Raw genomic sequence first — 26,816 nt, 5'->3', positions numbered from 1 at the left:
GGGAGCTCTCTGGGGACCTGCCGAGCACCACTGTGGCCATCCATCCCCACATGGCAGGGGGAACTGGCATGGGTGGGGGGCTCCAGCACCCCACTGGCACCATCTGCTTCACCAAGAAAGCCAGTGAAATAAAATAACAGTGAATATTTTATTGAACATTGTTTTAATACCATATCAAAACACCTTGACTAATGAAGGAAGCTCCCCCCAAGCTCTGAACTCTTTTTTTCCCCCGGTTTTTAATATATAAATACAGAAAGGTTTCCCGCAGGGGCACGGCCACCGGCAGGGGAGGTCTCACCAACGAAAATGCGCCCGCCGCACCAGGAGGGGATGGGGATGGGCGAGGGGGTCACTGCCATGAAATGACACCATCTTGGCACCTCCAGCAAAGCCACCCCTGTGACTAGGGATGGCCAGGGGCATCCGGGGGGCCATTGGGGCCTTCCCCATACCCTCCTCAAAAGGGTCCAACTCAAAGCCGATGGAAAAGAAAGAGGGGGGGTGGTTTTGGCAAGAGGAGCCCTGCGAGGGGGCACGAGAGGGGCGGCGGGGATGCTGCAGCTCTCCAGTCTCTGAGTGGTTATAGCTGAGTTAAAGAGTGACCAGTCTGTAAACATCACCGGGGCAGGGAAGCTCAAATTGAAGAACACGCCAGTCAACACGAAGCTTCAGTTGTGGTTTGTTGTTTGGTGGTTTTTTTTTTTTGTCCATTTTCTCTTTTTTTCTTCTTTTTTTTCCTTTTTTTTTTCCTTTTTTTTTCTCATTGTAAACACTTGAAAGACGGACCCCTGCGACTCAGCAGGGGGGAGCAGTGGCCCCACTCTCAGTGTGGGGCAGAGTCCCCATCTCAACGCTGCCGGGGCTGGGGTGGAGATCTCCAAAAGGGAGATGGGAGAGAGGAGAAATTTCCCGTTTAGTCAGTGCAAAAAAACCGAGCAGAGCCCCCGGGCGAGTCCGGGTGGGAGGTGGGGGGTTGCCGGTGAGAAATGCTGCGTGCTCCGTTTGGCCGGCTGTCCCCCGGCAGCTTTCCCCTTTCGGTTCGGGGAGAAAAGCCAAACATCATGGCAGGGTTTTGGCCAAGGGCGTCCCTGGGGCCTCCCTGGCGGGCAGAGCTCTCCTGGTGACCAACGGCTGTGGAGGGGAGAGCAGGTCGCTCCGCTTTTCTCACACTGTCTTCTCCTGGATGTTTCTTTTTGTTTTAAATCTTTTAAATTAAAAAAACAAAACAAAACAAAACAAAAAGCAGAAAAACAACAGAACAAATAAAAATAACAAAATAAAATAAAAACTGCGCCGTTGTCCCAAGTGGATTCAAGTTTCTGGGTTTTATTTTTGTCTTCTCGAGGAATTTAAAGTCAGCCCAAAACTCCAGGCAGGGCGGGGGGGACGGGGAGAGGAGGTACAGCAGGTATAGCAAGGTGCCCTGCAAAGGCAGAGAGAGACCGTCCCGGGTGAGGAGCAGGAGCCCTGGCTGTCACATCCCACCCTATCCCACCCCATCCTCCAGTTTCAGCCCTGGATTTAAACCCGGCATGGGAATATCCCTTCTGAGCAGTCCACTACAGGCTCACCTTAGAGAGAAGTCAGCAAGCACGCCCGGCGGGTCAATCAGAAGGATGCTCTGGGCAAGATCTGTTCACTTCAAACCATGAGTCTATACAGCTGCAAGAGGAGAGAGCATGTTACCACCATGCTGCTGAGCCTCAGGTGTCCCTGCCTGTCCCCTTGCCACCCGCCTGGCTGTCCCCTCATGGTACCTTTTGTGATAAATGCAGAGGCAGGGCAGCCTGGCTATCGTGTCCCCCTGCAGCAGCTCCTCCAGGCAGATCACGCACTCGCCAGCGTCCTTGGTCAGCACGTCATCTGGGAGGGGAGGACAGGGCAGCAGTGAGACAGGGACCACCGCAGCATTCCCCTCCCTGGGATGGAGGGGAGCCCAGCGTCACTTCGGAGGCAGCCGGGATGGGGTAGAATGGCAACAGCACTGGAAAACACTGCCAGGAGGCTCACGTGGAGGCACAGGGGGGACATGGGCCTGGGGCATCTGGAGTGAACACAGCCCCCACCCCTGGCTTCCAAAAAATCACCAACCAGTAGGGGGTGAGCATCACTCCCACACCAGCGGTCAGGAGAGAGGTGGGAGATGCTGGAGCTTACAGCCCAGTGCTCAGCCTCGTGAGCCGGCCTGCCAGCGAGGAGGGGAGTAAGGCAATGCCCCTTTGTGGGGGTAGCCCAGGAGGACACGCGTCCCCTGCCCCCACCAGGCAGAATGCAGGGCCAGCAGGGCTCCCTTGGGCACAGAGGGGTGGGGAGGGGGCCACCCTGGGGCAGGTGTTACAAAGGAGCCTGAAAGCAAAAGCAGCAGGGTTTGAGCCATCACAGGGGAGCGGAATGGAGCAGCACCATCCCACCAGAGCACAGCCCTCTTGGGAAGCCCAGCCAAGCTGCCTGCCCGCAGCAAATGTCTCTCCAGCCTGCCTGGAGCCATCCCAGGGCAGCAGGACACTGTGTCCCCCACACAGCCTGTCCCTTACCGTTGTAGGAGAGGCGAGGTTTGCTCAGACACATGATAAAGTGCATTTCCATCTCGTCAGAAGCCACAGATTTGGAGCAAATGGGGCACTTGAAACCTGGAAGGAGAGCAGAGAGACGAGCCCTTAGCGAGGGCAGCAGGAGTCCACGCTGCATCCTGGGGAATCCTTGGGGCCATGGTGGGGCACAGCAGCGGGCAGCCCCTCACCTGCTGCCTGCATAGTGACCCTCACCCCACACTGCACCCACTGGGCACCCACTCATCCTGTGCTGGCCACCAGCAGCGTCAGCGTTGGGGACAGCCACCGAACAGGGGACAGTCAACGAGCTGGTGTGCTGGTTGTCCCTGTGCCCGCTGCACAGAGGGCACGGAGAGCGTGCCAAGGCAGTGCACACGTGGCCATCAGCTGCTGCCGGGCCTTAAAGGGCGAGCAGCAGCCTGGGGCACACAGCACCCAGCCACTGGCAAGTGCAGGGGCATGTCCCTGTGCCTGGACAGTGCTGTCCCTGCTGCCAGAGCTCAGCACCGCATGGCTGAGCCAAAAAAGCTGCAAGGAAGGAGTTTCTTGTATAGCTGCAGCAGAGGACTGGCAGATTGGAGCATCAAACACAAACGGCTGCTTTCTCCAGCTTTCTGCAGGAGTGAAGTGAATGCTCACCCCTCCGATGCCAGCCTGCCTCCCCAGGAGCAGGGGGACCCTGCAGGCTGATGAGGCAGCTTGACCTTGGCCCTGCCTGGTGACTTGGGTTCTTAGATGAAGATGGACGGGATGCCCTGCCCTGAAGATGGATCTGCTCTGCGACCTTACTTGGGGTGGTGCCAGGGTGTCACACCAGTGTTGTCACCTGCTCGAGCCATGCAGACCACCATGGCATCATCCCCAGCCCCACTGAGTGAGGCTGCCCCAAACCCAGTCTGTAAGCCCCAAACTCACAAGGAGCAGAACCCCAAGCAGCCCTGTAGGTCACCCATCTGGGACCCCCTGCCCTTCCCCTGCAGCCAGCTCGAGGCCATGTGGTTTGTCACTGCCCAGCAGAGCCGCGCAGCTTGAGCCGAACACGAGTGTGCCACCACCACGGGTTTGCACCAGAATATCCCGCAATTCCCTGCCTGCAGAGAGGGAGAGGGTAATTTAAGGATCTGCCTTCTAAAAGCAGATCAGGTTTGACTGCAGTGCCGCTTAAGAGCTTTCTTCATATATATGCAAAGGCTGCTGAGGAAAGAAAAGAAAAGGAATGTACACAAATTATCTAAGGATGAATCAGGTTCTTGTTTGCCACCACCTGGATGTGGACAGGACAATTTTTTTGCTTCTTGGAAGGGAGAAAGTACAGGGTGGCTTTAAGGAGAGGCAGCTCAGACCTCTGCTGTGCAAACAGCCCTGGTAACTGCTCAACACCCAAGTGCTCATTAGCAGCAGTGATAAATACAGTTCACTTCCCAGGTCCTTGGACCCTGCCCCTCCAGAGTGTGGTTATTTCCCAGGAGGGTGCAGCAAGGATGAGCACCATGGATGGTATGAGATTGGCTCTAAAAGGACCTGCTAAAAGAAGGAGCCCTCAAGCCCAGGGGTCCCTCCAGTGGGGTGTCCTGCCGGCCTGCAGCATTGCCACGCTGGGAATACATCCCTGCCCCAGCCTGGCCAAGCCATGGGGTCTCTGCTCTGAGTCTGGCCCCAACTGCACCAAGCCCCAGGTGATAGGGCAGCGCTGCAGCCAGGGCCTCGTGGGCAGCAGCACCAATCTGCCTTCTCCTCTCCAGCCTAATTTTACTCCTGACCGATTTATACCTTGTGGCAGCCGTGCCCATTAGCTGAAGGCGCTGATTTTTTCCTCCTCCCAAGTGTTTACCCACCCGGTGTATTTATAGCGTGGATAGCTCGGATAGCCTCCCAGCCTGCCTGCTGCAAGACCCAACTGGCCTTCCCTTGTGAGACACCCTCCCGGTGCCCCGCTCCCCTGGCAGCCCGCCTGCCCCGTCCCTGCCTGAACTGATCCCGCCTGGAGTGGACGGTGTGCCAGCGCCACAGGCACCGGTCTCTACCGGGGGAGCTCTGGGGATTGCTTTCCAGAAGCAAGTGTCTGCAACGGCTGTGAAGGGCTCCCTTTGGAAAAGGCATTTTGTCTGCAAACTCTGTGTCAGGGCAAGGCATTTGTAAAGGTTCTGTACTGTTCCCTGTGCAGTGTGTGGGCAGACCTCGTTTCCTCTGGTCCCCCCTTTTCTGTGCCAATGTGTTATTTTAAACAGCTGTCCCAGATCTGCCAGCTCCAGCAGCACCCGAAGGGATCCTATGAGACGTGCAACCGATGTAAAGGGAAAAGGCCCCGGATGAAACTGCCTGGTCTGTGGCTGCCAGGGCACAGCCGCCAGCAAAGCAGCAGGGCCAGGCAAAGAGCGGGGCCCTTTGCAGGCTCCAGCAAGCGGCTGTTGCTGTATCTCCAGGCCTCTTTGCTTGCTGGGATAGCTTTAGCACGGTTATAAATAGCCAGCATGAACACTCCTCATGCTCCACACTGCTCCCTGGGCAGCTGTCTGGGGCACCGGGACTCCTGACGCCACCACAGCCCCATGGCAAGGACGTGGGGACATCGGGCAGACAGAAGGGCCCAGGCTCAAGCCCCAGCACGTATGTGGCATCCTCCAGCCAGACGGGTCTGGGGGCTGAGTCAAGTGCAGAAGCACACACACTTTTCTGGCTCTGCATTTCACAAGATGGAGAGGGAAAAAAAGGAAAGGTAAATAAGCAATTGCATAAATTCCCAAGTTTGAGCAGGAGCAAGAAGCTGGTGTGGAAAGGCCCCCAGGGCGGGGGGCTGCCCTGCACCCCAGCTGTCGGCACAAATACTTGACATTGCAAAAGCAACTGCTTGTGTTTCGCTCCATGGAAGGCACAGGAGCCCACCACCAGCGGGAAAGGGGAGGCAGAGGTGAACTCCCTCACCCCTTCTCTATGTGACCTTTGGGTGAAGGTGGTGGGCAGAGAACCAGGGGACAGTCAGCACCCAACAGCAGCAGGCACCAAGCCCGGTGCCTTGGAACATCCCTTCACAGTTCAGGCAGGAGCCTTTCCTGTAGATGAAAGAGCTGCTCTCCACATGGCCAGCCCCCTCCGGGCCATGGTATTTTCCACATTCCCTGAAATCCCCGTTAATTTATCCTGCCTAAGATGCCAGCCGGAGCAACGCAGGAGATTACATTTTGACAGCTGCTCATGGAAAATTCAGCTCCCTCCCTCCTCCTCGAGCCCTTTCTGTCCTCCTCCCACATGCTTAAAAAAAAAAGAGAGGAAGGGCCCACCTATTCCTCCTTGCCTGGGCCTCCCACACCCATGGGGAGGCCCGGGGGTTGCTCCAGGGAAAGGCCATGGACATGTTCTCCCTCCCTAGGCATCTGGGGCAGCTGGTGATGCTCCTATCCCATGGCACATTAAACCTGAAGCTGGCACTGTCACCTCATGCAGAGATGTGTGGGCAGGTACCAGCTCCCGACAAAAGTAAGTGAAGAAGAGGAGGGTGCTGCATGAAGGGGGCTGGCCTGGAAAGGCAGGTTCAGGTCAAGACCTGGACTCTTTGTATCTTGCAGGAGACTTTGAGAAAGCCAAGGGCTTTCCAGGGCTGCGAGACACAGGCTGGCAGGTGATCTTATCTCTCCAATGGCTTGGTCTAGAAACCAGGAGCAAGTGGCGCTGGAGCTCTCCAGGGGCTACTGCCCTCTGAGTATTTTTAGGAAGGTTACATGGTTAATTTTAGAGAGTTGGGCAAAGTAGAGCTGGGAACCTCTGAAAATCTCCACACAGTCCTGTGCACGCTGAAAAAGCCTGGTGGTTAACCCTCACAGTGCCAAAAGCACTGCCACAGAACTGCAGGGAATTTTTTGGTGGTGGGAGGGCTGAGACACCTTTCCAAACCATTTCTAAGTATCCCAAACAGAGCTGATTCTGGCGCTGGGATAGGAAATTCCCATCACGTGTGTCTACTGAGCACTACAACAGGGTCAACCACACAATGTCCTGAGAGTGGAAGTGGCTGCTTCCCTTGGGGGTGGGTGAGACCATGTCCACGGGAGCTGCAAGCCTGCCCTGGATCCCAGGGAAAGGCATGTGCCATGTCTACCTTCACCTGCCAAACCCTCCTCCAGATGGGTGCGCCTCCATGCAGATTGCTTACAGGCCACGGTGCCATCAGGAGTAGCCCCAGCAATAGGACACCCTGGCTTTGTCACTGGCAGGTGGCTGAAACATGGAGAGCAGCAGCTCCTCCACTGCACAGCACCTCCAGCAATGGGAGGAAGACACTGGTGGGGATGACGTGCCCTGAAGGCAGGAGGAAATAACAGCTCAGGCACAATGCAAGCAACCCACCCCATACAGCATTCACCAGCGGCATCCCTGGTCGCCCAGTCTCCCACTACTGCCATGGGATAAACCAGTGCCCTCTGAGTGGGAGTGGCAACAAAAACTCCCCAAAACGTGCCTGCCCCAGGAGGGGTCCCTTCTCTGTGCCCAGCCATCTCACAGGACACCTGGAGAAACAGGGAGCTTTGGGTAAGCCTCAGGCTGCTGGATGATCACAGAAGATTTGGAAACCTTGGCTGCACAGCCCATCTCCATGTCTCTAGAGAGCATCCTGGGCTCCCAGCCAAGGGAGCTGGCTTATCCCAGGTGAGGATGCGTCCAAGCATGAGATGAAACCAGGGGATATTTGGTCCAAGCATGCAGTCCTGGTGCCTCCTCCTTGCTGAGTAACCTATGAGCATCCTACCTACCCCCATGACTTCCCTAACACTGCCAGCTGAACCAGCACCAGGTGGAAGCTGGAACACATGGATCATCTTGAAAAAACCTAGACTAGTGACTGAAGAGGAGGGAAAAACTGAAAGACCAGTTGGTCAATCTGAAGCATGTGGGGTTGGGTGACACAAAGGGGCTCCAAGTCCTCCCCTTCCCTTATCCCTCAAAGGCTCCAGCACAGCCCCAGGAGGGAAGAAAGGATCAGGGAGAGTTGTCCTCTGTGCTAGGCAAGCGAAGAAAACCGGAAGAGCCAAGATATTCAGACCCAACATCTCCTGGAAAATAAATTCCCTATGGGTTTAAAGCAGTCTCATTTTTTTAAAGCAACAGTCAGAGGCAGCACATTGGAGATGGCACATGGATGCACAGAGCACCTCTCCAGCACTGGGGCACAACAGGGACCTGGCAGCTGAGTGTATCCTCACGAATGGAAGCCCACCATGGAAGTGAGGCTCTACCAGGCTCAGTGATGCAGTTGGCAATGCTGAAGGAGGCAGCATCAAGTGCCTGCAGGCCAGGGCACCCAGCAGAACCAGGACAGAACCCACTTCCCCCTGCAGAAAGAAAAGGCATCAGCTGCATGGGCAGAGGCAGGAGCTGAGGTCCAAGGCAGCCCTGCTGCTCTGGCAGGGCTCAAGGCACTGAGTGAACTCCAGGATCGTGCTGGGCTATTGTGCAGCACAAGGGCTGACACGAGCAGGGACACGTAGGCAGGAAGGAGTAAAGTACTTAGGCTGCCACATTTGCCAGCTTTGAAAAAGCAAGCGTCCTTCCTCCTGATTCAAGGCTGCAGAGACGTGGGAGAGCATAAAGGACGGGTCCAGGGTGGAAGTAAGACATCCCATCTTTCTGGGGATGGAAGGGAGGCAGGCCAATGAAACAGTTCCAGATGATCAGCCAAACAGGAGATGTGGCTTGGATGGGACATCTCTGGATGGCAGTGCTTGGAAAGAAACTTGACCCTTTCTGCTGCCTTGGCAGAGGGATGGTCTTGCTCCATCCCCATCCCACCCCAGCATTTCCTTGCTGATTGAGTCAGTTCAGATTGCTGAGAAGGGAAAAAATAAATGTTTGTAATGTGAAAGCAGCACCCCAAAAAGAAGCTACTTCTGTGCAAGGCCAGGTTTTTCAAGGTCTAAGAAAAGCTGTCCCTGGTGTGCAGTAGCTCCTGGGAAAGTCCCCACGTGGCAAGTGTCTGCTGTCAGGTCAGTCACACACCAGCCAAGGGTAGCAGGGATGTGCCATGGAACATGAAGCTGGCCAAGACCAGCACCATCCTAATGCTCAAGGCATTGTGTTTTGGAGACACCTCTGTCCACTCCCATGTGACTGAAGCCACAAAGATGTAGCAGCAAGGACAAGGCATTAGTGCTTCAGGTGGGACGTGGGGAAGCCATAGGGGTCAGAGGGATGCAGCACACAGAGCGGAGGGGCTGGGTGGCACCACGTCACAGAAGCCCAAGGCTGGCTTGCTGCAAGCCAGTGATGCCTTTTCCTGGTCTTAAAATCAAGAGTCAAACACGGTTAGAAGGGAAAAAGGGATTTTATCTTGGTATTTATTTTAAGATCTTTAGGTGCACTACATCTAGGTCGAATGCACTGAAATGCACACCGCAATGCCCCCCCGCAAAGATCTGGTATAACATCTTCATGGCATCACCAGGAGGCAGAGCTATTTTTTTAGCCAGTTGGGTTCTTATGGAGGTGGTGGGGGAGGATGGGAAGAAGGGGAACAGATTGCAGTTCTGGGGCTGAGGAAAGCTGGAGAGTTGGAAAGGAGCAGGAGACACAGGAGGGGGAACCCCCAGGAACGTTTCCTCCAGAGCACCCAAAGCTATCGATTCTCAGCAGATGGACACACCAAAGCCTTACAAAACACCTCCAGCACAGCCCACAGACACTGAGAAGCAGGAGGGCAACGAGGCCTGGTCACAGGATGTCCAGACACCAAGTACCCTCCTTGCCTGTCATTGTTTGACTATTGCCCCTTTCATGGCTGTAATTGCAATTTTTGAACAGAAGTATCTATGCTAAGGCAGAAATCATCTCCCTCCTACAGCTCAGGCTGCAGGATCAGTTCCCCCAGACCTGGATGAAAAAGGCAACTTCCCAGGGTCACCCTGTCTTCTGGCAAGTCCTAGTTTACTGCAGAAACACTCCCCCAGCTGCTGGGAACAGGTTTCATAAGGAAGAATGTGTAGCCCAAAGCTAATTTTAGCATCCCAGAGAAGAGCGAAGTTAAGCAGAGGGGTCCTGGGTGATGGCCCAGTGAAGGCATTAACACCTCCAACTCCTGCTGTCAGGCTGCAGGGCTCCAATTTACCAAGTTACAAGCTCATCCAGGGCTCCTGCTAGTCACAAAACAGGTCTGGGGCCATCTCATGGCTCAGGAGAACTGCAGGGATGCTCTGGTGCTGCCTCCACACCCTTCAAGGGATGATCAGGTTTTCAAACTCACTGCCCTGAGAGGACAATGATCCTGCAGGCACACCTGGGAATTTCCAAAGGGTTTGCCTGCATGCCTGTTTTTATCCTCCCACATATTTCTTGTAGGAAGGAGGAAGACCAGCCAAAGCCCTGCTGTGGGCAGCAATCATCTGCAGGATGCACAGAGCCAGCAGGGTAATGAGGGGGGTCCCAGGTGCTGAAATGAAGGAGTGCAGGGGATCCACTGGCAGCACAGTGGGACGCAGCCATTTGGAAATCAGAGCAGAAAGGGACAGAGTTTGACACTTTGGCTTGGCAAGGGCTGGGAGGGAGCAGCGAGGCAACGTCATGCGGGGACTGGTGGGGTGAGTCACTTCTGACTAAGACATCCATTGGGGAGGCACCCACGGAGTCCCCACTGCCAGGCTCCAGCACTGCAGAGCTGCCAGAGGAATTCCCGCTTTTGGAAAGGTTGAAACACAAAAGCCCGACTTGAGCCACTCCCAAACACAGCCGGATCTGACTCCATGGGGTGATCTGCTTCCTGACCCCTGGGTTTTTCCAAAGCAGAAAACTTGTGCTTTGATGCTGCTGAGGCTCCATCATGCCTCAGCTTCAGATGATCTCTTGGAAGGATGATGGGACACTCCAGAGGCACATGATGACATGCCCTGGCTTTGTGATGCTGGGAGTATGGCCAAGCACTGATTGCACCCAAGTACCTCTTCCTGCCAGGAAGTGATCCCAACCAGCTCCTGAGACACCTCCTCCCTAGGCATCCCACAGCAGCACTGCACAAAGAGCATGGAGGAGGGTCTCTTTGTGCCTGGGCCATGGTGGCAGGATCACTGAGGCAATTGGTTTTCATCAGTGCCACACCCCCAACCCCTGGGGTGCGTGGAAAGGATGACGCTTTTTGGGGTAGAGAAAGGGCAATTTTTATGTAGTGGGCAGCAAACAGAGCATAAAAGGCACACAGAGCTGCACCCACAAGCAGCTCATGGCTGGGAAACACTTGTGGCCAGTTCACACTGGTTGTTTCTGCAAAAAGACAGAAAAAAAAAAAAATTTCCACCAATGGAAAAAAAAAATCTTAGTGAGCAGCACGCTGCAGAGCAAGCCCTGACCTCACCTGCCCCTCACGTGGGTAGGAAGGGCTGCATGGCACAGAGCATCTCCCTGCTCCCTAGGAGGGACTGTGATTGCTGAGGGATAACCATTGAATGCCCCAGGCTACCAGAACAGCAGGAAGGGGAAAAAGCAGGTGCAAAGCTGGGGAGTGATCCCACTTCTCTGTTGTACATGGTGCAGAAGGGGAGGGATTCTCCAAGCTGCCTGGACAGGCACCATGAACTCCCCTTTGACAGCCAAAGGCTGGGGATTTGGGAGGAAGATCTGAAGATGCTGGGGATGGGGATACACCACTTCAGAGCTTCCCAGCTGCCTTTGCAACATGGAGGTGGCTGGCAGACAGAGCCAGCTTTCTGCAGCTCTGGGAGCCCTCCGAAACACAAAGCACAGCATCTCAGAGGAATGAGCCCCTTAGCAAGCAGCAGGGTCTGCCCACGCTGGATCCTGCTGGAGGAGGCAGGAGGGGCTACACTGTGCCACAGGCAGGAACAATCCTGCCTGGGTATCCCACCTTCTCTGCCTCTTCGCTTCAACATGTGCCAACCTCCAACGTGAGAAGGGCTCCTTCTGAGAAAGGACATACTTGGGGCTGCAGATGACAAAAATCCCAGTTGTGGGATTTGAAGTTCTCTCTTCCCCATCACAAAAGGCAACACCCAGAGGAGCAGAGTATAACCCCACTTCCAGAGCCAGGCAGGGCCTTGTGAAGCAGCATTCTCCCGTGAAACATTCACCCAGGACTAGGTGCAGGGTACCACTTGTTTTGTACCTGCCTACAGGGAGCAAAAAGAAATCAAAGGCATCTACAAACCCCCTCAGAAGGGTAAGATCCAAGAAAACAGCAGACTTCAAGGGCTATGAATCAGTGGCTCCATAAATAAGCACACAGACAGTTGTTTCAAAGCCGCGAGATCTGACTGGGGATAACCCAAAATGCCAAGGCAGGGTGCTCAGCCTCAGCCTGTCCTGCTCAGCACCAGCTTAACAGAGAGTTGGCCCCAAAACCAATCCCAGCCCATACTGACTCGACCTCCCTGCAGACAGTAATTTAAGCCATCTGCCTAGAGCCAAACCCCCCCCTCCTTTTCCCCAGCTACAGATGTACAGGCCTTGGATGGATGGATTGAAAGGTGGATCTAATTCCCCTGCAGTGCTTCTGACGAAGTGCAGCTCCATCGCCTTGTAGGAAGAGCTTCCAGATGAATTACTGCAATTACCCCAGCTGCAGAGAAACTGAAGGTTTTCCCCTCACTGGTGACAAAGACTTCTCCAAAAAACAATTCCCCAAACGCCCACCACCCTAAGCTGTAATGCAGCCATCCAGGATGTGGAGAGCGGAGCCCCCAGCACCACCCTAGAATCGCTAAGCTGTGATCAGAGAAACTCACAGCCATGGTGAAAGCCAGGGGGAGAAGGAAGAGAGCTGTCTTTCGAGGCAGCAACAGGCAAAGAGGCACAGAGGACATGGAAATGTCAGTGGCCTCATCCTGGAAGGAAATAAAATGCTGGGCAGGGATGTGGGACAGGGTCAGCATCACTCAGTTCTCCTGCCTGACTGCTTCTTTCCCCCTCTTGTGTTGCAGGCAGCTGGCCTCTAAAAATACCCACTGTTGTCACGCCGTCCTGCCTGCTTGGGTCAGGAAACAGCTCTGAGCAGCTTTCAGTTCCATTCTTCATCTGCGCTGCTGTGCTTCCCTCACCAGGATCTGTCCCAGCCCCTCTTCTGTGCCTGGCAGGTGACAGTCTTTCAGGAACTATGGCCATAACTTGACATAGACTCAATGAACCAAGGGTGCTAACTGGGAATATACAACCCTGGGAAATTTCTGCTGGGGTTGCTAGAACTAGCAAAAAGGCAAGTATTTCCACAGCATCTCTCTGCTTCTCTACAAAGTGCCACAAGACCATTCCAAGGCACACAGTCTAGTTTCACGCCACTGATGGGAGGCCCACAGCTACATGAGTGTGCATGAGAAAGGGAGTCACAGATTTCCCAAGCTCATTCAGCCCATGACACCACAACTGTCCCAGGGTCAACCTGGTGCTGATGCTGGCCAGCTCTGGTCTATAGAGAAGGAGGGGAGAGAAGAGTCAGCTTCGCCTCAGAGGTGCAGTACAGCCTCTTCAGTGGTGAGGTACCATCCCCACTGGCAAAATACACCCTGGATAGCCCACCCTCAGCTGCCCACAGACATGGCGTTGGGTCTGAGCGATGCATCTGCTCAGGCTCAGCTGGTTGCACATGGCACAAACCTGGCAGTGTGGAGGCACAGGGACCACAGCAGGGAGCACCAAAGTATCAAGCCCTGTGCCAGCAGCACAGAGGCCAGCCATGAAGACCTGCCTGCTGCCTCCCTGGCCTTTCCTTCCACCTTCCTCGAATCCCAGGTTGTACGGACCTGCAGCGGGCTGGAAAGTTAAACTATGATGAGAAAGAAGCAGCCCCTGTCCCCCACCACAGGCACTCCCCTCCCCTGCCTGCAGCCCAGCAGGGCAGGAAACCTGCCAGCAGGCAGGCTCTGCCCACGGGAAATGCTGTGCAACAGCACGAGAAGAGGCCCCAGGCAGCACAGCTTCCTGAAGCTGCACCTCCAACAGCCTCTCATCAAAAAGCACTAAGCAAAAGCATTTGGTCAGGCAGCACCTGCAAGGGACAGCATGAGCACCCCTGGAAGGTACTCAAGCACCCAGTGGGTTCACCCACATTTGAAACCTGCCTGGTGGAACTGGTGCAGGGGAGACATTTAAGGCCCAGCTTTAACCAGTTTTGCTCTACCTGAAATAAAAAACTGGTGTCTCTACAGAGGGAGGCTTGTTGTACCCCAGTGTACAGCGAGGCCAAAGCAGGTGGGCAAAATGCTCTGCATCAGGGCCTGCTGCTTTACAGCATCACTTGACTGCTCATGTACATCATTCCCAAGCTCTTATGATTTCAATTTTCAAAGGGAACCAGGAGAAAGTCAGGTCACATTTACTCAAAACCAAGTACTCAGCACATCTGGGGTTTTTGTGTACCAGCAGCAGATGCCACAAAATACACCTCGTGGTTGCCCACTGTCTGCTTGGGGCACCATAACACTGGTCCCTGCAAAGAGAATTTATCTGAAGAGCCCTTTGCTGCCTGTCTGATCTGTCACATGGGAGATTACACTGGAGGGGGAAAAAAAAAAGCCTTTTTTTTTTTCTCCTCCTCCAAAGTGGGCTTTTCTCCCTCCCTGCACTTCTCTTGAAATTAATTTTCAGCATTTAGCAGCATTTTCCCATGACTCTGCGCGGCTGCCTTGGCCAGGCGCCAGCCTGATACTGCTCCTCCACCAAAGATGTCTGTATCTGATTGATCCTCCGGCCAGCAAACGAGAGAGAGAGAGGAGCCTTAATAGCACATTAATAAATAAGAGAAGCCTTTACGGTTATTCCAGTCACCGGAACAAACATCTCAGCAAAACAAACCAGCATGGGATAAACTTACGTCACGGGCTGGGAAGACAATCCTGGCTGGGAAGTGGGTCAGCCCAGGAGCACGAGAGCATCATTCTCAGCATCTCTGGAAGATACATGTGCAGAAAGGGGAGAGGACACCCAGCTACCCTATGCTGATTTATGCACAGGTTTATAGAGGAGACAGCCCAGTTAATGTGCACAGCAATTAGTGCCTTGTTCCTGGGGAAAGCAGTCGGGATTTCAGAGGGCACTGGGGAGGCAAGGCAGCGCAGAGACAGCCTGCGCTAGCTCTCGCTGCGGAGACTGAAGATAACTGCCGCCACCGCCGGCTTCTCACGCACAACGCCAACGTTGACGCACTTAAACTTCATCTCCAGCTCTGGTGAGCATTAAAGCTGTCTTCAAGTCTACCGTCTTCAGGTGTTCAGCACTTTGCTCTTCCGAGGTAGCCGCTGCCTCTTCCCCCCGTCCCAGGTGGATGCTGCCCTGGCAGCTGGCTCAGAGAAGGCAGAAGCAGAAAAGCATTCCCTCTAGACCTGGAGAGCTGAACATCACCAGTGTGGGGAGTCATCAGGACCACTTCTGCACCCACTTCCCAAATGATCTGCAGGCCTGGCAATGATGCAGGTGCTTGACCCAGCTGTCAGACAGTAACCAGCACCAAACTCACAAAAAGATGGTTTGAGGACAGTCATCTTTGGAAATTTCCACTAGCAAAAATAGATTCAGAATGGCAAGTTTGTGCAGACCTTGGGGTGCCCTTGCCCCGGCCTGGCTCCTGTAAGGGGGGAGGGAAGCACATATGATGTCTGCATGTTGAAAACTTCATAGATTCAGTTAGAAGGGAACCACAAGGATCATCAAGTCCAACTCCTGGCCCTGAACAGGACAACCCCAAGAATCACACCATGTGCCTGAGAGCCTTGTCCAAACACTTTCTGAACTCTGTCAGAGTTGGTGCTGCAACCACTTCCCTGGAGAGCCTTCCAATGCCCAACCACACCTTGGATGAAAAACCTTTCCTAACATCCTATGCAAACCTCCCTTAGCACAGCTCCATGATGTTCCCTTGGACCCTGTCACTGGTCATAGAGAGCAGAGATTGGTGCTGTCCTTCCATTGTCCCTCCTGTGGAAGCTGCAGCCCATGATGAGCTCTGCCCTCAATCTCTTCTCCAGGCTGAACAAGCCAAGTGACCACAGCTGCTTCTCGTATGGCTTCCCCTCTAGACCCTTCACTATCTTCATGTTCCTCCTCTGGATGCTCTCTAACAGCTTTATATTCTTCTTGTATTGTGGTACCTAAATCGGCACACCAGACTAGAGATGAGGCCAAACCAGTACAGAGCAGGACAATCACCTCCCTTGACCGGCTGGCAGTGCTGTGCCTGACAAACCATGGGACACAGTGGGGGCCCTTTTTGGCTGCCAGAACACACTGGTGACAAGTTGGTGGCAGGACAGTCAGGGCTGAGAGCAGCTTTCTGACTACAAGCCAGAATTCAGCCTTCTCTTTCTGGTGTAGAGACTGCAGTGGCAGGACGATGTGAGGAGCAAGAATTGCCAGGTACCAGTGACAAAAGGCCCAGGACTCAAAGCTGTTGGAGCACAGCAAGGGTTCACCACAGACAGGCCTCCTCCCCGCTTGCAGAGACTGGGGCTGCCAACACAGGTGTTCACACATCCTCAGCTCACCCTCCAACAGCCCCTTTTTCCCTCCCCATACTCTGGAGCCAGATTGAAGAGCACTTCCAGCCTTTTTTGCTCTCTAACCATGCCTGGAGAAGCACCCAGCCCAGCATGCTGGCTGCCATCTCTGCACTAAAAATCTTCCCATCTTCCCCATGCTGGGCCCTCCTGCCCTGAGAACCCAGCTGCTGAGAACCCAGCAGCTCATATGGCAAAGAAGGCCTCCTGACACTGGTGCTACCAGCGTCCAGGACAAACAGTTTGCTTTATCAGTGCACGGAAAGCCTGTGACATTCCTGGTGGTACTGCACAGGAGGATGAGCTAGGTGTTTCCTTGGGCTAGCCAACAGACAAGGAGATATGGATTTATTAGAGCTTCAAACACTCAAGGGCTTTGGGTGATGAGTGGGATTTCCAGATAAACTTTAAGCTACTTACAGCCTCTGCAAACTCCCTTAGATCCTCTGATGAAGATGAATAACATGAGAGATACTAAGAGAACCACACAAAGCTGGAGACACACAGCATTAAATCACACATCTCCCTTTTCTCCCTTCTTCCCACTAGCCTTGGCTTTACTGAGAAGTCCTCATAGTCATAAACCTACAGAGGCAGGGTCAAGTGCTACAGGCAAACTCCAAAGCTGTGCAAGATGTGTCATTTTCCACTCATGGAGGCAGGAAGTGGATCTCGGAAACCCTGGGCAGACAGGGAAATCCCAGAGCAGTTTCAGGTGGTGCTGGAACAGCTATATTGCTTGTGTATATGGTGGGCATGCCTGGGAAAATCCCCATCAGGAAACAGGACTCACCCACAGAGGTGCTGTCCACTCAAAGGGAGGGACAAGCTCCACCATAAAGGTCAGAGCTCCTTGCCCACCCCATTTGGAAGATATATGTAGGCTTCACTGTTCACAAGAGCAGCAGTTCTCCTGCCCTTGTCCTGGGACAGGCTAGAGGCCATCAGTATCTAACTGTTCCTCCCATCCCAGCAGCCACAGTGGAGCCCAGAGGGATTCAGCATTGGGCTCTTCTCACTGACCAACCCCATGCACAGCACCTTACAGGGATGCTGCAGCATTCATTGGCCTTGGGGACACTTTGTGACCTCCCTCTGCACAGGCTTCCCAGCACAGTCCTCCTCCCTTCCTTCGCAGGCACACCTAGCTCTTCTGCAGGCCTTCAACTGCAGAGAGGAGAAGGAGTGACACCAACCAGGGAAGAGAGCTCAGCCTGCCCCAGCTCACTTATCAGGGTCCCTGCTAAGGGGCCTGATGAGCCATGAAGCAGTCGGAGAGGCACAGAAACTCTGCATGGCAGATACAGGGAGTGGCGAGGCGCCAAGACTGTGTGCTCCCGTTACCACAGGCATGCTGCTGCAACAACAGCACCTTATCACTGCCCTCAAGTCAGGACTCCTCACTGTCCCACTGAGGACCCCACAGGACTCAGGTTGCACTTTGAGCTCCCAGCTCATGCCCCAAACCCAAATGCTCCTGGAAAAACATGAATGCAACCTTCCTTCCCCATATGCAGAAAACAGAACCATCGGGGTCTCCAGAAAGGGCCAGGCAGGGCAAGAATCCACTCTCCAGCCCTGTCAGCCACAGAGTCTGGGGGGCTCCTCTCCTTGGTAGCAGCTCAGGCAGATCCCAGAGATCCCCAGGCATGCCTTGTGCTGAGTGGGTTTGGTACGTCGGCGGGTCCCCTCACACCCACCCTCAAGTCATCCTTCGAAGGAAGCAGGGACAGTCACGCGCAGCAATGTCAAAGCTCCTCTCCATTTACCAGAGCGCTGCTGCTTCAGCACTTTCCAGAGGCTAATGGAGTGGCTCAGCACCGTGAGAGGAGCAGGTCGATGGGGAGGCAGCGGGGAAGACACGAGTAGCTCCTGACTGCCCTGCTGGAGGTTAACCAGCTGCAATGGGAGATTAACAGGAATTTCGGCAATCTTGAGGTGGCTTACTTCCCCCCTTCCCTGCAGTCTCCAAATCCTTCATTAACTTCTTACACTAAGAGAAGAAGAGTGCAAAAGTTAAATGAGCTCTGACAAGTTTTCAGAAGGGTTTTTAAGCATCCTCCACACGTTTTGCTATTAATTAGCAACGAGGAAGAACCACCACCGGGAGAGGCTTCAACACAGACTGAACAGCTCTCACTGCTGCCCGCGTATGCTTTGGCTCAGCTCAAATGCTCTCAGAAGGCCCCAAAAGAGGCACCAGAAAAACCCAGCTCTTGCAGCACTTCCCACAGCTCACGCTGCAATCTTTCAAGGGCACTGTGTTTAACTTAGCAGCACTGCACTAACTCACTCAAGTGGCTGAAAAACAGCTTAGTCCATTTTGCAGCTGGTTTATTTTTCTGAACAGGTTTTTGCCTCGCAGCATTGCAGTTTAAAATGTAACTGATACTCCCTGACCAACCATTGTGAGCTGCAGGGTGTTTCTGTAATGAGACCCTCCTCACTCCAGCACCAGGCGCAGCAGAAGCCCCCATGGCCCTCATTCCCACAGAGGCTTGTGGAATACCTGGAAGGATGATGTGCCTTCATTTCTCTCTGCGTTTAGAAACCAGAGCAGCAGAGCAGTCTGTGCAAGGTCACAGAGCAAGAAAGTTTGCTGGAGCTCTTGGTCTCAACTCCGGCGCCACACGCCAGCCCTCTCCATCTGCCAGGGAGGAGGGCAAGTGCCTGGCTTATCCGGATCAATAGAAATCAGACCTGGGCCATTCTGCCACTGAGGATGCAATACAAGACACACAGCTTTGATCGAATGGAGAAGAGCAGCCCCTAGAGACTGGGCATAGGGAAAAAAATCCCAAGATTTTTTTTTTTTCCAAGAAGTAAGAAAATGGGCCCCATGAGATTTTTCTTGCACTTTGTTCTTATCCACTGGTTCAGTTTAGGCCTTCCTGAAAATGAGGCATTGTCCCAAGGCATATTATGAAATTCCCAGACCACGTCACACAAGGAGAACACATCATTTGTGAGGGGGACGGGTGGGAGAGAAATCCCAGACTATTCCAGGAAACGCAAGGAGACATCCCTGAAATGACTTCCCCTCCAGCCAGGAGGGGAAGGGAGGACCTCCCACCTCGCTCCTTGTACCCAGCCAAAACTAGGTCAGTGACACAGCCCTGCTCACAGCCAGAGCTCCTCTCCAGACACCAGGACACATGGAAGAGTGCAGCCAGGAGGGTGAAGGGGGTAACCTTGCCCCTTCCCATAGCCTGACATGTTTCCTGCAAGAGAGCCCAGCTGGCCCTGTTGAAGAGGCAGGCAGTTCCTTCTCTGCTTCCTCCTCAGCACCACAACACTGCCAGCTGGCTTCAAAGAGAAAACCCACTTTGGCCCCTCCCTGGCCCTTTATCATGCAAAACAAAGGAAAAAGAAAATCCCCACACCTTACTTCCAAAGGCTTCCTCTGTCTCTTTCCCAGTTTCTAAGGCCAGGAACTGCTACGACTGCCAACCCCCAAACACCTTCAGAAAAGACATGAGGTGCTCATCCTGGTCTGCAAAAGCCAAGGTCTTGAGACCTCAAGACCACTATCCCCCATGTCAAGGGGGGTAGGGTGGGACATCCACATACTTCACATCTCAGAGCCAAAACACCTCCCTTCTAGAAAGCCTCCTCCCTTCACAGCCCCTTTCTCCCTTGACCTTGACACAGATGCCAGCTCCAGCATGCACCCACCCGTCTGTGCCGGGGAGGGGATGGCGATGAGGGTCCAAGATGGGGGCAGCTCCCCCTTCCCGGGTGAACCGCGCCCACCGCCGCCCCCGGGCACCCACGGAGGGAGGGAAAGCCGGGGTAAGGCTCCGGGGAGCCGGCACTCACCGCTGTGCGAGCTGAACCACCGCGGTGCGATGTGAAGGGGCAGCGCGTCGGCCAGCGAGGCCCTGGCGCCCAGGTACAGCATCCCGTCTCTATGGTGACCGCCTCCCGTCTCCTGGAAACCGTTGCCATGGGCGTACGTGGAGTCGGAGCCCGGACCGCCGCCGCCGCCGCCCGGGGCCCGCTCGGCCTCCCCCGCCGCCCGTGCCGCCGCCGCGTACAGCCCGAAGGGGACGGCGCCGGCCGCCGCCGGGTCCATGCCCATCCCGGCCACCGAGCTGACGGAGCGGCTGCGCAGCCCCATCGCGCCGCCGCCGCCGCCCGCCCGGTAATGGCCGAAGGGGGGCGGCCCCCCCCCTCCTCCCGGCGGCGGCACGGCGCTGTCATCCGTCGACACCCCCGGGAAGGGGCCCCGCGAACGGGTCGCCGTGCTCTGCTTGCCCCCCATGTGGGCGCCGCCGGGCCGGAGGGAGCCGAGCGACAGCCCCCCGCGGGGAACGGGGCCGCGCCGCCCCCGCTGGGAGGCGAGAGGGGGCGGAAGGAAGCGGGGGGGCGCGGGGAGCTACGGGCGAAAACCCATCCCCGCCCCAGGCATCCTCCCCCCGCCGGGCCCGCAGGGGCGAGGGCGCCCCGAGTCCGCCGCCGCCGCCGCCGTCACCCCCGGCGGAGGCCGCCGAGGGCTCCGGGGCCGCGGAGCGGGGAGGGAGCGGCGGGGGAGGGGGGGGATGGACGCCGGCAGGGTCGCTCCGCCCGCCTCGCTGGTGCCCGGGGCGCGGCCGGGAGCCGGGCGCGGATCAGCTGTGGCCCATGGGCGGCGGGGGCGGCGGGGGCGGCGCGCCCCGCTCCGCTGCGCTGCGCCGCGCCGGGCACGGCCTCGCTGCGGCCGCCGCCTGGTGCTGGGCGCCGCGCCGGAGACAATAGCGGCCGGCAGCACGCATGCTCCCGCCCCCGGCCCCCCCGGCCCGCCGCCCTTAACCCCTGCACCGCCGCCGCCCGGCGCTGCGCTTGCCGCCGCGGGACGCGGAGCCGCCGCTGCACCGGCGGGCGGGCGCTGCCCCGCGGAACACAACCCTCGACCCACGCCACGCACATATCTTGCTCTGCAGCGGGGCTGCGACCACCCGCAGGCTTCCGCGACCAGAGCCCCTCCGGGAGGCTGGACCCGCCCGGGAGCCCGCTTCGGGCCGTGGGACCCCCAGCGACTCCACGGGACTCGCTGCCCCAGTTCACCGGGACGGGGGCAGGTGGTGGGGTAGTGAGTGGTGGGACTACATCTCCCAGCAGCCCCCGCACGGCTCCCCTTAGTGCGCAGGCGCCGCGCGGGCTCCGCCGGGGCGGCCCAAGATGGCGGCGCGCTGGAGCAGCGAGAATGTGGTGGTGGAGTTCCGCGACGCCCAGGTCGGGGGGCCCGGGGGCTGCCGCATCACCGCGCCGCGGGGGCAACCCCCGGCCGGCCCGTGTTGAGCGGAGCGGGGGGAGGTCCCGGTCCGGGAGGGCTCGGCGGCCCCGCGGGGCCTTTCGCCGACGATGGACGGGGCTGAGGCGGTCTGGAGTCGTTTGCGCGGACATAACGCCTTAATTTATGGGGCGCTTAATTTCTAATCTTAATCAGGTCTTGTATGTTATTTTTAAAATATACTGTCAGGCCTTGTGTAAGATATTGCCACTTCCCACGCGTCTTTCCTCATTTCCTTTTGCAGGAGGTGCTCAAGGCCAGCGTGGATGGGGCTCTGAGCAACCTGGTCTAGAGAAAACTGTGTGCGTATGGCAGGGGGTTGGAACGAGATGAGCTTTAAGGTCTTTTCCAACCCAAACCATTCTATGGCTCTGTCAGTTTTCCCGGAGACTGTTACAGCTACTGTCTCACTGCCAAATAAATTACTAAGTGTTGCTGGATTAAAGTGAAAAGTGGATTATATTTTTTTGTAAATAGCAAAAAGGTCAGCTTTTGTTTTTGAAGGTGATGGTAACAGGAGAACTCCCCTCAGAGTTTGCTCGCATGCTTTCATAGAAATTGTTCTTACATCCTTGGAAGTGTTCATGGCTAGGCCGGACAAGGCTTGGAGCAGTCTGGCTTAGTGGAAGGTGTCCCTGCCCATGACAGGGATTTGGAACAAGATGATCTTTAAGGTCCTTTCCAAACCAAGCCATTGTGGGATTCTATGATTCTGTTCTAAGAAACATGGGGTTTTTAAGGTGCTGGTAATTGCTTAACAGAGCTAGATACAGTGAGTGAACTATGAACTACTTCAGCAGGAAATGCCGAAAGATTAAAATAAATAGAAGCTCTTCTAGAATGGAAGCTCTCTCGTCTCATTTGTCCTCTTGTGCTGGAGCAGTAACAGCTTCACCATTGCAAACAGAGGCATTGAATCCTGTGTGCTGCAGCCAGCCTACCTTCTGTAAGCTCACAAAGCTTTTCACTTTTATACCTCAAAAGCTTTGTATCAGTTTTCCTCCCAGAAGCATTAAAGCAGCCTTGTCTGCTACTGAGGATTTGCCCTCAGGAAACCAGTAATGAGATACGAGGGTACATCTTCCTACATCACAGATTCACATTGCATCTGGCTTAGGAGATAGGAGGCCCCATGACTTTATTGCTTACTCATAATGACTGCTGTGTGGGAGAAGAAGGGGCAGGTGTTGCCATTCCCTGCTGCAGCAGTTGGTTTCAGTGTCGCTCTTGCACTGGCACAAACCTTGGCAGAGGATGAACACGGGTGTTTTGGTCACTTTGCTTTGCTCTGGTGTGATCTTTCTGGAGCTGTTCTGACCTGCCTGCTCTCCTGTATGAAACCAGAGAACTGCTGGGGCTGCCAGACTGCTGCTTCAGGATAAACTCATTTATATGTTTGTGCCTGAGGTTTTTTTTAGGAGTCTGCGGGAACATTTTTGCAGGTGGGAAACACGAGCTTGAGAAATTGGAGCACCTTGGCTGAAATCATCCAGTACCAGGCTTGAGCTCTGCATGTAGGCCACACTATCTCCAAAATCCCTATCCCAAAACCAACCTAAATGGAAATGAGTCAAAAGAGTGGGCAGCTGTTACATTTGTAGCCAGTACACTTCTGCAAGCACTGCAGTTCACCGTGCTGGGGTGTGTCACGAGAAAGCTACAGCACCCAACCTGTAACACTTCGGAAAATCACTGTGTTTTGGGGCCAGTGTTACCTACAAGTGTCATTTTTCTGACAAGCTGACAGAGGTGGCAGTCTCTGTATTCTTCTGATTTAGATGAGACCCACAGGCTCTTCTTGGGCTGTTTGCACTATAAAAAGGAGAGTAAAACTCACCCACTGCTGAAATAGAACCATTTGTAGCAACTCAGTGTGTTGATGGGGGTTTAGGTATGCAGGGAACTGGTGTTGCTTGTTAAGAGTTTGCAGCTGTTGAAAAACAGCCTAGCCATGTCAAATGGGGTTGGTCTGTTAACTCTCAGGTGGAGAGAATGAAGCTAAATTGAAAACTAATGAAAGCTCAGACATGAAAAGGAGTTTTCCTTGGCTTGCCTGGCAGAAATTGAGTGAAATGCCAAAGTAGATGCTTGAAGTCTGAGAAGATGCTACCTGGGCTGTAGGCTCAGAGCAGGTTCTCAAATGTGCAGTGCTCCCACTGTGCTTACTCATGTCATTGTTATTCATGAACAGCAGTTCTAGCTATCCACAGTGTTGTTTTAGGGCAAAAACTGCTTTCAGGTTGGTTTGTTCAGTTTCAACTCCCCTCTTCTAGAAGGTTGTGCTGTGAAGACTGACAGCGCTATGCCAAGCACATTAAATGGCAGCTGTTTGGTGTTTTTTCCTGTGCCTAGATAAGACTCTTGTATCTTAGGGAACTGTTTGTTGCTGTAAAACAACTTAATTTGTGACCCATCAGAGTAGCAGCCTGACAGATGTGAAACTTTTTACTTCATTTTTATTGTTCATTACATTTGATGATGTTTGGTGCCTGGAAAAAAACAGTTTACCAGTGTTCATTATTGAAAACAATTTGTAAGGATTTATGAGATCCTTTATATACAAGTAAACTTGTATATAAAATTATCAATCACTTCAAATTGACATGGTTTTTTTTTTTTGTCTTGAGGAAAGATGGCCCCAACTGTATGAAATATATCTCCTGACTAGCTCTTCGTCACATGAGAAAACTCCAGCTACTATAATGGCTTTAGTGATCCTCATTTTAATTTCTCAGAAGAAAAATGTGTAACATCTGGGAAAAGTTCTTTCTTCTGTTGGTTTGTTTTGTTTGTTTGTTTGTGGGGGTTTTTTTAAATGGATTTAGTAACCTACTTTTTTCATAGGTTTTTTTTCTGTGTTTTGCAAGGTGCCAAGGAGTCTAGAAAGCTGGAATTGTTTATCGTTTAGAGATCTTAAAACTAGCTCCTTATTTACAGTGTTAGGTTTAGGACTAGGGAAACCTTGTCAGAAGATTGGATTTGCTGCCTAGTAAAAAGTAATGAAAGGGGGTTGTTTGTGGAACAGTAAAAGTGGTGAAACTGGTCTTGGTTTACCATGAGCTGAAACTCTGTGGGCAACTGTAGCTCTTTGCCGTGTGGTCTCTAGAGAAGAATGGGTCTGTGATGATGTTTTTCTCTTACTTGGGGTATTTGCAAGGAGGGGATGGACCCTGGCTGAAAAAGCTCAGAATTTGTGATGGTTATTTTACTATCAGATCTGACTGAAATGGAGTAGGATTTCTGTATTGTCTGTCAGGTTTTAGTGATGCTTGTAAGTAGTAACTGTGGGACACCCTGAAATCTTGTTACATCCATGCTGAGAGCACTTAAAATCCTGAACAGCAGCAGGAGATACATCCTGAGCCTTCAGAGGCACCTTTGAAGATGACAGCAATTAGTGTGAAGAATGTGGGGCATATTCTGATTTTGTACTGTGAATGCTCAAAACTCTATTGAAGTCATATCTATGTTTATGGGCTGAACTGTTCGGCTTTCCAAGTAAAATTTTCCTTTATTCTCTTGGCATTTAAACAAGCTGATCAGCCAGTTCATTCTGCACAAAAAGAGGGGGAGACAATATCCAAACAGTCCTTTTTTTAAAGTTTTTTTTTCTAATGGCCTTTAAGTTATCTTATAGCCTTCTTTACAAGCAATGCCAAAGTAAATTCTGATGCCTCTTGGCCATCTCTCATTTTTGGAGAACAGCCATACACAAATGGTTGCACTTCTATCTCCCAGTACATATATAATTAAATCTGGCCCTGCAATGAAAGAGAGAGACTGAGAAAGTTCCTGAGCAGGAGCAGAGGCTGATTAATACACATTATTAGAGATTGCTGATTGAAAGACTGCAGCTGTGATTGCCATAGTGGGGAGAAGGGAGCAAGGTCTTAGTGCTCATAATGTCGTCTGCCAGGTCTTGTCTTCAGTTTGCGCTAACAAAGATGTTTTATGTGTGCTGTCCTGCATCCCAAAATCGACCACTACGCTCCATTGCCCCTCTGTGCTACTTTAAAGGGATGTTACTTTAATGAACTCCTCCCTGAAGCCATGTGTTTGACTGAGCAGCTGACCTGAGAGATATTATTTAGTTTTGGTCTGTGTTTCTCTTTAACAGGCGACTGCGATGTCAGTGGATTGCCTGGGACAGCGCGCTGTACTCTCGGGGTGAGTGTGACAGTCATTTCCACAAGCCAGACCAGCAACCTGCAGGCTGACCTCAGCTGAGCGGTTGATGGATTGTTTCAGAAAGGTGCAGCTGAATTCTGTTCAAAGCTTAATGAAACTGATTCTGGGTCATGTTCCCAATGGGATACAGAGTGGAGAGACAGCAACAAGAGCACAGTAAAATACTGTTGTGGCTTTCCTGGTAAATTCCTTCCCAAAACCCCATATGGGAGGTGGAACATCATGAAGTCCTATTTGGATTGTGCTGAAATACAGATTAGATTATTTTCTAACAAAATTTGCCCCAAGTATGCCCATGGGGCTCTCTGACGTGCTTCTCTGCAGGTTCAGTGTGGGATAATACAAAGAGCAGTCAGTGCCACAGACTCCCAAGTTGCCCAAGCTCCAAGGAGAGCTTGGTCTTATGTATCCACCTCCAGGGCAAGTCTTCAACCAGCTTGGCAGGGCCTTTCCAGCTCCTGCCTTTCAGTACTAACAGCTATTCCTGTCCCACTCTCAGTGACACAATTGCCACACCAATTAGGATGTTAATTTCAGAATCATGTGAGTGTAGCTGATCTTTGGTCAGCCTTCAAGTAACCAAGTCCTTTGGTACAACTCGGAGGGGTGCTTGCTTCTGTGCAAACTCTTAGTCTGGCAGCTCTGCACAGGAATAACAGGAGGGTTGGCCAGTGCTCAGAGCAGCTGTATGGTCACTATGCAGCTGAAAGATGATGCTCATGTGGTTAATTATGTAGGGTTCAACATGTTTTGATGCTGGTCTTCCATAGGGTTCAGCTGGCTCACAATTATTTCTGGGCAGTGTCTCTTGCTTGTAAGATGAATCACACAGGATACCTTGCTTTGTGGGGAGTTGGCCACATCCAGCAGGATGTATGAGCTCAGGTTTGCCATCATGCAGAATTATTTCTGCTGCATATAGAGTTAGCTCAGGTAGGTAATGGAACCGAATCTGTGCAGGACTGTGTCCACCCACGTTAACAAGCTGCTGCAGCTGAGCATCAGCTCTGTGCAGGTGTTCTTGTACTGTTGGTGGAACCAAGCCCTCAGACTGGTGTGGAAAGAAGCACCCACATAGAATCATCTTTGTCAAGGCTCATTAACTCTTACTCAGAGCAACCTATCCAGGCTGAAGCTGTTGCATTGCACTCCCAGGCCTGTGGCACTTTGCTGCAGCAGCAGCATTAGGTCAGCAAAGCCTATTTGAATATGTTTGCACCATTTTCCAGCACTTCCTTTTGTATCCAAGTTATCTGGGTTTTCCTGTGGTGTGAGCTATCTATTACATTTGCAGGCCTTTTCTACTTTCACCGTGTCTTGTCTTTG

At 53.5% G+C, this 26,816-nt stretch overlaps 2 protein-coding genes across 8 annotated transcripts in view; one reads left to right on the top strand and one right to left on the bottom strand.

Moving 5' to 3' along the window:
• Nucleotides 1–129: 129 nt before the first annotated feature.
• On the bottom strand, nt 130–20,477 carry ZNRF1 (zinc and ring finger 1). Of its 2 annotated transcripts, none has more exons than XM_048316766.1 (5): nt 19,850–20,477; nt 2,538–2,633; nt 1,761–1,866; nt 1,575–1,665; nt 130–1,426 (listed from the first exon to the last, which is right to left on the bottom strand). In XM_048316766.1, exons 1-4 carry the CDS (start codon nt 20,292–20,294, stop codon nt 1,608–1,610), a joined length of 705 nt encoding a protein of 234 aa, XP_048172723.1. In that variant the 5' UTR covers nt 20,295–20,477; the 3' UTR covers nt 130–1,426; nt 1,575–1,607. The 2 variants fall into 2 exon arrangements, with proteins under 2 accessions (XP_048172723.1, XP_048172724.1); XM_048316767.1 differs by having other exon boundaries at nt 130–1,207.
• Nucleotides 20,478–20,920: 443 nt separating this feature from the next.
• WDR59 (WD repeat domain 59) overlaps nt 20,921–26,816 on the top strand; it is a 49,245-nt gene continuing 43,349 nt past the window's right edge. Inside the window, exons 1-2 of one of the 6 annotated variants that reach the window (XM_048316639.1) lie at nt 20,921–21,244; nt 25,420–25,469. In XM_048316639.1, coding sequence (XP_048172596.1) covers nt 21,191–21,244; nt 25,420–25,469 — 104 coding nt within the window. In that variant the 5' untranslated portion in view covers nt 20,921–21,190. The other 5 variants (XM_048316643.1, XM_048316642.1, XM_048316645.1 and 2 more) reach the window with 5 other exon arrangements.

Source organism: Corvus hawaiiensis, chromosome 12 (assembly GCF_020740725.1).
Source record: "Corvus hawaiiensis isolate bCorHaw1 chromosome 12, bCorHaw1.pri.cur, whole genome shotgun sequence".
NCBI lineage: Eukaryota > Metazoa > Chordata > Aves > Passeriformes > Corvidae > Corvus > Corvus hawaiiensis.
Note: the sequence above shows the minus strand (reverse complement) of the source record. Positions and strands in the feature narration are given on the sequence as shown.